The 12,005-nt window shown below is 25.5% G+C and overlaps 1 protein-coding gene across 1 annotated transcript in view; it reads right to left on the bottom strand.

Moving 5' to 3' along the window:
• Window positions 1-12,005, bottom strand: part of LOC107438803 (uncharacterized) — a 70,900-nt gene that overhangs the window by 51,029 nt on the left and 7,866 nt on the right. Inside the window, exons 11-19 of the mRNA XM_087168759.1 lie at window positions 10,752-10,766; window positions 8,365-8,379; window positions 7,691-7,708; window positions 5,616-5,630; window positions 5,449-5,466; window positions 3,557-3,571; window positions 2,760-2,773; window positions 775-790; window positions 525-542 (exon numbers count right to left, since the gene is read on the bottom strand). Coding sequence (XP_087024885.1) covers window positions 525-542; window positions 775-790; window positions 2,760-2,773; window positions 3,557-3,571; window positions 5,449-5,466; window positions 5,616-5,630; window positions 7,691-7,708; window positions 8,365-8,379; window positions 10,752-10,766 — 144 coding nt within the window. The remainder of the gene's footprint in view (window positions 1-524; window positions 543-774; window positions 791-2,759; window positions 2,774-3,556; window positions 3,572-5,448; window positions 5,467-5,615; window positions 5,631-7,690; window positions 7,709-8,364; window positions 8,380-10,751; window positions 10,767-12,005) is intronic.

The raw sequence follows: 12,005 nt of genomic DNA, 5'->3' as shown, positions 1-12,005 counted from the left end.
ATATAAATATAAAAATATATTAGATCGGATTTAAAAAAAAGGACTTACCTCCTCCAAGAACATCTATTTGGACATAAAAATTATATTGTACTTTTACAAAATTTAGTTTTATAGTTACAAATATACCGTTGTAATTTAATGTTTGTTTTCTTTCCTATAACGAAAAATGTTTGATAATAATAATAAAAAAATGAATTTTCTTTTATTGTAGCAGTTATAGAAATTGTTTATAAAACTAATTTAAAATTAAAAATATCTCCTTTTCAAGCTTGTTATTAAGTAATAAGAAAATGAAATCAAGAATAATTGCAAAAACTAGCATAATAGTTACTCATAAATTTGCAAAATAGTACACAAATCAAGTAAAAGTAGGAAATTAATATTTATCTTCTTTCTTTTCTTTTTTTTTAAATCTCGAAAGTAACAATATCTCTGTTTTTACATGATTTGTTTTTTTGTTAAACGTATATTTTAATAAATGTTCTAAAACTACTCTTATAATATAAAGAAATGTAAATACTTACTGTTGCCTAATGTCTCAACTAAAATAAGACAAAAAAAATATGTTTAGTTTATTATTATAAAATCTATACCAAAAATAAAATTTGTAAAATATACTGAAAACTAAATCAAATTTTAATTTTTTTCTAATTATTTGTTAATATTTAGTAAAAAAACTGTTTTTCTAAATTTTTTCTAAATAGAAATTGCAAAATTTATAATGTAAGAATGAAAAACTTTGCATAATTTTTCAAAGGAAGAAACAAAACTTACCTCCTCCAGCAAGACCTGATAGAAATTTTCCAATTATATATAAATTTTATTTATTTGTTCAGTTAAACATATTGCTCAGAATTCCTGCTTATTTCAGTCATGTTACTTACTAAATTATTCTTTAATAACGATTTTCTGTCTTTCTTTTTGAGGGGGGGGATTAATTTTGTAAATGAAGTAACATGTTATATTGCTTTTCATTTATGAATTTTTAAGATTTGTGCCGCAGTTATATGAAGTTATTTTCTTAAAATTTCTTAAAAAGAGCTTTTTGTTAAGTTCTAAGCAAATACTTCTAATATTTTTTAAAATACCCTAGAGAAAGCGAATCATATACTATAAATAGTTTGGTCTAATAGTTTACGTCCCACTCGAGTTATTCTAATGGTTTATTGATTACTGCTAGAGATTCTTCTTTAATGATGCTTCCAAGTCATCACAGATGGATGCACATACTACTTTATACAAATTGGAAGGGATGATAAATGGTGCTTATATTTCATGGACTAACACATAGCAACATAAATTATTGTTCACTGAAATTTCATGTTTAACAAACAAAATAAAAAGTAGCACGTAACAATTATTCTTAATTGCTTTAAGTTTCTTCCCGAAAAAACTTTTTTCTATGATAGTATAAAATTGCAAAAATTATTTTACACTAAAAATCTGAAATTTTGAAGTAAGCAAATATTTTGCCTATAGATCTAAATATAATGATTTTGTCTGATTTAAATATATAGCTACAATGCATTATATTTTAATTGAAATTGCTTTATAAATGTATTAAACTAAAAGTTACTTTGTACGTTCCTTTATTCATAACTTATAAAGAAATGAGGTACAAAAAAGACGAGAATTTTTCATTTCAAATTATTTGAATCTAAAAAAGAATTAGGTACTAAAATAATAGTTTTTAACATTAACAACTTTTGTCTGAACCAGAATTTTAGAATTTAGCAATAAATTAAAATCGGGTTAAAATGTAATAAATGTTATGTTTTGTACTTACCACCTGTGAAGCAACAAAAACTGTTTATGAACCATATATTATGCCAGTTTAAAAAAGTGCATACCCACTTACAAACTTTTAAAATAATTTCTTAGAAAAAAAATGCAAGTTAAAATTTTTTTATTCTAAATTATTTTATGCTAAAAATTAATAATATTTGCAAAATATGTCGTTGAAAAATTTTAAGGTGTTTTTGAGGTTTATATGAGGTTGTTGCTGGGATTCATTTAATGTTTATTTGAAGTTGAGTTAAGAAAAATCAACCTCCCAAAGTTCATATGATTGAAGATGTATCAAGATGTACTGAAGATGTTTTATTCCCACTTGAGGATGTAAGAAATCCACCTTAGAGCAATTAGCTTAGAAAGATTGTTTTTGAGGTGTATTGGTTATTTTTCTACACTTCGAGAAAAAATATATATTTGAAGTGTGAATAGTTTTACCTGATTTCAACTGAATTTATATCTGAGGAATATGAATTTATTTTATGTGGTGTAAATGAGGTAGAAATTGAGGTTTATCGTTGAGATTATTTTTGGTATGAATCGAAATCTCCTTATTAACCAAAGTCGCTTTTTTTTACAATTGTCAACCTTCAAAAACTCTCAAAACACCATACTTTCTTGTAAACTGCAAAAATATTTCAAAAAATATACTAATTATTACTGATGAGCATTCTATATTTTTGTATTTATTACAACTATGAAATATGTGAAGTATCTCAAAGGTGATGAAAAAACTTTTTTTTTTCATATATGCTCAAAAAAAATTAAGTAACTGCATTAAAATACTTTCTATTATTCTTCAGAACATGGAATAGAAACGTTTCTTTGTTAACTAAAAGGTGCATGATTTTATTTAAATCTTCCAGTATAATAAGTATTTTTTTAAGAAATTATTTAACGTGTTTGGAAAATTATATTTCATTAAATATGCATAAATAATTATGCTTTTTGATGATTTTTTTGCACTTACCTAGGAGTCCAGCTATAAAAGGAAACATTATATTCATTATCTATGTGATGTTATACTTGCATTAAAATTAAATAATGAATTTCGAAAAAATAAGATTTAATAAGTTAATTTTTCTGATTTATTTTTATATTTAAATGGTTAGATTAATGTTCGCTTAAGATTAAAGTGATTGCCTTATTCGAAATGTTTGTATAAATAATGAATAATGAAATGCTTGATAATTCCCTTTTCCATTAGATTTTTTTATAAAATTTGTTAACTAAATGTAATTCGCCGAATATATGATAGTTAAGGTATTTTAATGTTTTTTCTTCTAACTGCATGTCCTTTTTCTCTATACCTTATTAAACTATATCATCATGCAAAAGTTGAAACGTGTTCTCCATCGAAACTCAAAATTTGGGAAAATTAATAGCATACGAGTTGCGTATACGAAATATAAAATTTGGTATGTTGTTAATTGCGCTCTAAGGCTTGCTGGCCTAAGTAGTAACTCTCATAAATTATGTCACAAGTGTCATTCCAAAATTACTACCGATTTAAGCATGTATAAACACACCAATAACGAAGTTAGCGCTACGATTAAAGTAAAACAAAAGCTAATCAAATGCTCAATGTTTGTATAAATTCGTGAGAAAAAAAAGATTGCTTCCCACAGCATAACTTTACCATTTTTAAGCATAAACTTAATTTTGAAGCAAATATAGAGAAATATCATGTCATTATTGCTCATTTCAGCAAATACTTTTCTAAATTGATCTGAATACCTAAAATTGTTTTAGAATAAATACTTACGATGCTTCTGATTAGCTAAAAGATAGTTTAACATAATATCATTAAACAGTCTTAGAAATTTTGTTTAATTCATCTTAATTTAAAAAGTTTTTACAATGCATGCAATTAGTAAATATAAATAAAAGAAACATAATAAATTATGAATAATCTGTTATTTGCAAGGTGAAATACTGTGTGTTAGAAGTATAATGACTGGTCGAGATGACAATAATTTAAATTTATGTAGCCCATAGCACAAATTTTCTTAATAATGGGGGGATTGGATTGCTGCCTTTCTTTTGCAGGTCATTAAAGTTAGGAAATTAATAGTATTTTCATCACTAATATTTTTTAAAGGTAAAGTGCCAATTACAGGCATCTACTCGCCTGGTATTGCTTATAATGATGTTTTATTACGTGTAAAAGCCATTGCCTTGCATTCCATATAACGACACTTTTTAAGTTAAGTTCCAATTACAGGTATTCCTTGCGGTGATCTTATTTCGTAAGTGCAGGCATCATTGAACTGTATTTCCTATACTGATACTTTTTTTTATCAAATTTTTGTGTTTTTAAATACATTTTGTTATAATAAACTTGTATTTTTTCAGATGTTTAATTTATGAAATCAAAAACAATTTTTTTCTTGTATCTTTTTGGAAAATGACCGATGGGTATCACCTACATTTCTCCATCTGCAGATAGAAATCCAATCGACTCGCTATAAGAAGGCAGCTTAGAATTGCCGATTGATTTATGATCGAAGTAAAAACTGCCAAGAAGTAAGTTTCTCAAAAGCTTGAGTCAATTACAGGCACTTTAAATATGTTTAATACTAATGTCGCTTTGATATTATGACAAACTAGATGTAGGTTAGGTATTCAGTAAATGGATGTGAAAATAGCGAGAATATCAAGACGTAGTGTATTAATTGTAACATGGGTATTATCATACCTGCCAGCTTTTACGCATTTGGCGTAAAATTTTATTTCTGTGTTTAAAGTGGTAGTAAAATGTATGCTTTCTATATATTCTTTGCATTTATAAACTTAATTTATAATCTTTTTAATCCACCACTATTTTTAAAAATACTAATCATACATAATAATATGTAATACTGTTTAGATAGTCCGCATAAGCTTGTTGAAAATAAGACGTAAGTTTCTGCCAAAAATTGTAATCTAAATTCCACTTTACTACCACTGGGAAAAATCATCCTCGAAAGGATTAAAAGTTGGCAGGTATGGTATTATGCATGTTGTTTTCAAGTATATGGTTATTTTCATTCAGTATATAATTAATTTTTGTCCCTTAGGCTCATTTTGGTCACGCTGCATTAAATATTTATAAATTTATTTTAAATAAGGAGCTTTCAGAAGAATTCCGATTATATTTTAGGTATTTTTTTAGTCAGATTTGGAGATTCATGAGTGTAACAACAGTGAATAGATGCCAAGGAAAGAGACTTCTTTTCAGAAATAACTGAATAAAGTGCGAATATAAGAAAGAAAATAAATATTTTTTCTGACATCAGAAACTGATTAAATATTATTAAAACCTTAGAAACTTTATGTATTTCAGTTTACAAAAGCATTTGAGTTTGGAAATTATAATGAAAAACTAAAACATGCGACGGTTGGAAATTTATAACTTAGTTTGCGAAGTGATAAACCTATCCTTATCACTTTTTCACTCAGAAAAATTTTGCTCCAATTTTGTCAAAATTACTCAATTATTCTATACATAAAAAATAGCTTTTTTTAATGTTTTATATTGGAACAATCGATGAAAATGCTGATTAATGTAGTATTAAATTCTGCCTTTTTTGCTGAAAAAAGAGACTTCTGAAATTTATAAAGCTTATTACCACAAAGTTTAAATTAAATAAAAAATAAAATTTAACATATACACACCTCCAAGTGCATTAGCAGCTAAAATAATAAAAGTTTTACAAGTAAAGAACAAGAATGTATTTAAAACTGAAATTTGTGACTACATATATGAAATAAATATGAAATCAAGAAGATCATTTGTAAATCTTTTTTAAAAACGGTTATTGAAAAAGACTAGTTTTACTTACCTCCTCCCAAAATATCTATAAAAATCACAAATATAATTGTAATTAAATGATTTTAAATACTTTTTCATTCTTTAAAATTACGATAAAAATTATTTTATGCCATGTTTTGTTGTCGTATTTACTATCATTTTCTTTAAATATATAGCCAGTGATATTTGTGAATTAATAAAATGCTTAGAATCTTTTTAAATATATTGATATTATTATTAAAAAATTCAACAATATTGGGAGAATGAAACAAAGTTTGCAAGAGCGATATCAATAAATATATTATATATATTTAATTATATAATATATTTATAACTCAATTTTAAATTAATTTAAATCAATTAAATGTTTTCCTAGTTTATAACAGTAATTCATAACAAATTCAAGCATTATAACAAGGACTGTTTGACTCATCTGAATTTTTAAAAAATGTTAGATGTTTTTATTTTAATCAAATATAAACTATATTATCATCGTTCATTTACATTTCTATTATTAATAGTGTAGTGATAAGCAGTAATAAAAATTTTAGAGCTGTCTTCTTTGTCTTATGAATGTATGAAAGCAGCGATATATTTTGGTTATCTTTTTATCTTTTTTTTAAATTTATACCAGGTAATCAGAAATTCTTAGATACGCAGTATTCTATTTTTCGTTCTTCCTTGCTTGCGTCAGCAATCATCTACCCTCTTTCACATCATTAGTTATGTCTGTGAATCAGTGAATTCCATGAAATCCAAAAACTCTGGGCATTCATGTTACCAATTTCACTTTCAGTTTGTTTGCTTTTTCTTCCTTTTCTGATCTGCTCAGCAGACTTAGTTTAGGACGCCACATTATTTAGTTTCTTTTTTGTGGTTTAAGCGTAAATTTCTCTGTCGCTTTCTGTCTCTTAAATCACTAAATTAAATATTAAAAATAATAATCTTAAAAAAATGTGCTTCTGATTAGAAAATTTTAGAAAACTTTCTTTAAAATAATTGCCGAAAGACATAGAAATCTTTCTTAAAACTAGATAAAATATTTTTGTTTTACATAATTGGTAAGAGATGGTTTAAATTATAAAAGTTATAAAGTATTTGTTGTGGGTCATGGAAGAAAAAAAAACAGCTTTACTTGTGAATATTAAATGAAAAAAACTAATGCCTAACATTGCATAAACATATTAGTTTAAATACTAAGATAAGAATTTTTATATACTTTAAAATAGCAGAGCACTGTTTGAATTTTCATTCTAAAACTATGATAAAGTAACCGGCAGTCTGTTCTTGTAATTAATAGTGAAGTTTACGGAAAAGAACGCTTGTAACTTTTTCAGTTTTGAATACGTTTAAAATTAGTATGGTTAAAAAAACCACGAATCTATAACTATATATTTTTTTTAAATCATTATCAACTAGCATGGTTTCAACATCGTAAAAAATAAATTTAACTGGATATTGGAGCTAGGCGTTTCGTTAGATAATGGATAATAAAGTTAGATTGTTGTTGAGATGCGTTTTCTCAAGTCAACTGAGTAATGGTATTCGATTATTGTAGCTGGTTAATTGACCTATTGAGAATGATGATTGTGAGAGATGGAAAATACTAGAATTTTTTAAGTTGATCAGCTTTATAGTGCGACCATCTATGCTTGAGTTAGAGTATAGTATTCTAATAGCACAGGGTCACAAATTGGAGAGTGCAGGATACTACAAACTCTTCATGTGTTGAAGAGAATGGAGAAAATATTATAGTGTCAACCTTTCTGCTTGACATGATTTTGATAGATTAGCCCTTTTGGCTATAACATGTACCCAGCTGAAAGGAACTGAGTGTCGACATTAGATCAGCTTGGTTGGTTTCATAAAATTATGGTTGTTTAACCATATTAGGGGAAAGCAGTTATTAAACAGTTTTTCTCACAATTTATAGACTGAAAACCATTTTATTTAAACTAAATTGACCTTGTTTAAATTTTTTAAAATAACATTCGAATAAAATGTTTTTTTTAACAATTTTTTCCGAGAAATTTCTAACAGTGTATAGGGAAAGTTATAAAAGTTTAGTTTTAAATATACAGAAAAATTTTTCAAAGAAAATCTTACTCTGTCCTGCCTTGTTCACTGTAAATAATTTTGGAATTTTAACAACATATAGAACAACATAAATAGTGAATGCATACAAATTACAAAGGAATTAAATAATTCAATATTTTAATATTTATTATTTAGCAATCAAGCTGCTTTAATAATTTGAAACATATAAACTATTGAATCATATTGAAAATATAAATATGTAGGAAATTGCTGAAGATATTTAATAGTATACAGTTATAAAAATATCTGAATCGAGGTTTTTTTAATCCTAAATGTATTTCTCAATTATTTTTTACTTTCATTTTTAACTTACACTATACAGTGATTCTATCATTATAAAACATCTTTGTATTTTTATCGTTTTGTGAAATCTTAGCTAAGTTTGAATAATTTGTAATTAACGAATTTCACTTGGTACTAACTTTGGAAAGGATCATATGATAAAGGTGTTTAACGAATAATAGTCAGAAGATTTCTCTTTTTTAATTAATTATATTACATCTTTTATGCAAGTTTATGTTGGAATGTTATATTTGCAATCGTTTTCATTAAAAACGAAATTATATGTTTTTTCACGTAAATATCAACAGCATTATTCCTGTATAATTTAAACAAACTGGATTATACGTTATAGATTCTCAATAAATGCCGTGTGTTTCAAATGTGAAATAACATAAACTTACCGCTGTTGGCAAGTCCTAAAAAAGAAGCAATATTTCATAGTAAATTCATAAATCATCATTTTATTATTGATGTGTTCAAGAAATGAGACATGCGCAAAAAAACTATGTGTTTCTTGCGCATGTAAGGTTTCGAATCATGTATTTAAAAATATATAAACTTATGTGTTAACGAGATAAATTTAATAATTTTACAATTGTATATTTCAATTAACATGCATCTGAAAATAAATATTCAACTTGAATACATAGAGGTATATTCAATTTTCGCAATTTATGTTATCAATGTATGAAATTTGATAGTTATCATATACCGTAACATGGGATAACTTTGAGACTACATGAATGTTTTTATTCTTTAATTTGAATTTCTCATCTAAATTGTAGTTCAGAGCTATGATTAGTTTGCAATATATATATACCTGTACAAACTTTCTTTAAAATGGGATGAGCAACTCATTCTAAGAAGTTAGAAACGAAATTCTATGTCACAAGGTCACCAACTGGTATGGAATAACTCAGGGATAACTTATTTTTAATTATATCACATAGTAAACCTCTTTAATATCGTGCATAGACACAATTTTTTAAAGAAAACTGTTAAAATTTCTAAATGTAATTTTTCTATGCGAGGTGAATAAAAAATTTCTAAAATGAAAATTTTATTTTTCATTTTGATTATTATTTCCAACATTATTATAGATCTAAATTATTGTTATTATTAATATTTACATTATTATTGTGATTTCTCTTATCGATTATTATTAATTTTTTGAGGGATTTTCATTCCTGATTCTCAAAACACTACAATTTGGAAGTATTGTCTCAAAAGCATCGTCAGGAGGGCGTTCTAAAACTTTGTGCCCGTTATGAAAATTTTACCTTTTGAGTATTTCACCATGATTCGAGAACTTTTTAAATAAATTGAAAAAAGCTTTCTCACAATCATGTCATTCGTTTATCCAAAGACAATTCTATGCAAAAATAAATTTGTAGTAAATTTTTCTTTAATAATAGTGAAAGGAATTTGAACTGTAACATATACAGCTTTTATATCATTTTCTACTATGTGATTATACATTGCAAAATGCAAAACTTGACCAAAATCGTTTGAATAGTTCTTGAGAAATTAAATTTTTTTGAAACTTTGTACACATGAAATTCGATTTATCATGTATTTTTCGAGTGACTTATAAAATGACTAGCAATTTTTATCGTTTACAAAGTAATAAGAAAGAAACTGAGAAAGCAGTTTAGAGGTTAGAATTTGGCAGTTATCAGGGAACAGTAACTCCCTAGTTCCACTCCATTCCAGAATATTTTTGGAGGGGCATTTTATGATTATTTTTATATAAGTGATGTTCACAATGCAAAGTGCTATTCAGGCAAAATATTATAATCTATTTTGATGCTTGTAAATTACGATAAAAGAAACAGTTAATTACTTTTGTTAGTTTTTATTGAACTATACTGCCTTTTTAGCTAAACAAAATTATCATTTTCTTAATTCAATGTGTCGGTGTTTTTATAAAATGAAAACTCTTTATTCACTTTGTCTAGTGTATTTAGCTTTTATTAATAATAATATTAACGAAATGAAAAAAGGAAAAAAGTGGGAAAATTATTTTAAAAAAAACTTCCGTGTAGGAAATACCAGGCGCATACTAATGCCGGCAGCCTACGTTTTGTACCGAGAATTTCTTTTCAAACAAAACTGCTAGAAATCAAGCCAATTATTAGTATTAAATAATCATAATTCTTGGTTTAGTGTACCATTTGATATCTTAATTAGTGTCTACTCTGTAAAAAATCTGGATCAAATTACGGAAAAATATAACCGAATTCAGAGTGCGTGTATTTTTTACAGTAAAACCCATTTTTACCGGGCCTTCTTAAGAAACAAAAATTTTCATATACAGAATTTTTTTAGTAATAATCATTATAAAACCTATGAATAACTGTAATAAAATAAATAATACTTCAAAATATACGTTACAATATTTTAGAGTAGAGATGGATGTCACGGTAGAATGCATTTTATGGAAGATGCACCCAAAAGTTCCTGCACTTACCGTAGTTTGTAGTAAATTACCAAGTCTTAGTAATACATCTATCGCCGAATTTTTATCTTGACGCTCACCATTCACATGGTCAATTGCTACTACTTTTTAGTTAACTTTGCAAAAGAGAAAAGTTACCCAAAAATACAGACCTCTATCAATTTTAGTTATTTTGCTATTTTTTTTTTATTTTGTTTCTAAACACTAAACAAAATGAACTATTTTTTGCACTATATTCCTTAATAGTAATAAGACATTTACATTGATATTACTTTTTATTGTTTAATTTATATGTTATATTAAATATTTAAAATAAAAATATCAACTTACCAGTAACACCTCCCTCTAGATGATTAAGAAAAATTTTGAGATTAAAAAAAGGGTAATAAAAGGATAATAAGAAACCAAAATCCATTCATAATAAATGAAAAAAATCAAAGTTACTTTCTTTGATATAATATTAAAACAGAAAAAATAACGTTTGAAGAAATCTAATTTCTTCTGCATATAAATGAGTTGTAAGCTCCTACAATGCGAGTTTAATGTTCAGTTTAGCATAAAATTTTGTTTCCTTGTGTACAAATTAGATTGATATTGAATTATAAGATTACGAAGATAAGGTTTGTTATTACGTATGCGTAATTAAAATTACGAAGGAGTGTAGAAAAATGTACAATGAATACTTCTGAATTACAAAAAAAGAAGCTTTTATTCTTTTCAAGTTCATGAACTATGTTTTTATTAAATTTGCTGCAAAAATTACCACTTAATTTTATATCCGTTGAAATGCGCCAACGAAGTTGAAATTTAATCTGTGAAAAGAGCCATTTTCACGCAGGATTTTTTTTATTGTTGTTGCCTTTTTATATACTTTTCTTAAGAACATTTCTTAAAATCTTTAGTTTTCTTTGAGTGTAATTTACGAAATATAATTGTAATTCTCAAAATCTTTATTTTATAGTTTCGTTCTCTACGTGATGACAACAATTTCAGAAAATAATTATCAAAACAAAATTGGAAAAAAATAATTAAAAAGATTAGATGTTGCCAAATTGCACGAATACGATATAAAATGATTGCTATTGTTAACATTAAAAATTTTATATCATTTAATATTTGTTATTGTGATACCATAATTTCCTTGTGTTCCTAAATTTAGAAATTTTAAGTTTAGTTCATTATTTTTAAAATCAAAGTATTTTATTTTTATTTTTTTTTGGATATTAATGCGTTACCAAAATATTGTAACATAAATTATAATAACTATCTCTTTTATAGACAAAATTATATTTCTTTCCGGGAAAAGCTACTTTTTAAGAAAATAAAGAAGAATGGAAGTCAATCACGGGTATTGGTGAGTGGAGTTTTTTCATATTTAAAAATATAATAATAAGTATAATTTGTGCTAAAATTTGTAAATGTAATTTTTTTTTACGCAAATACCATAAAAATCAGTTGCTTTAGATTTTTATCTATAAACTTATCGTTGCTAATATATTTATAAATTTGTTTATCCTAAGTAAATGGAGCAAAGATTTGAAAACGTAATATTTAAATTAACACAGTTTCATTTCATATTTTTAA

This window comes from Parasteatoda tepidariorum, chromosome 7, assembly GCF_982258835.1.
Source record: "Parasteatoda tepidariorum strain Cologne lab strain chromosome 7, Ptep-v5.0, whole genome shotgun sequence".
Lineage (NCBI taxonomy): Eukaryota > Metazoa > Arthropoda > Arachnida > Araneae > Theridiidae > Parasteatoda > Parasteatoda tepidariorum.
This window is presented reverse-complemented; position numbering and strand designations above follow the sequence as displayed.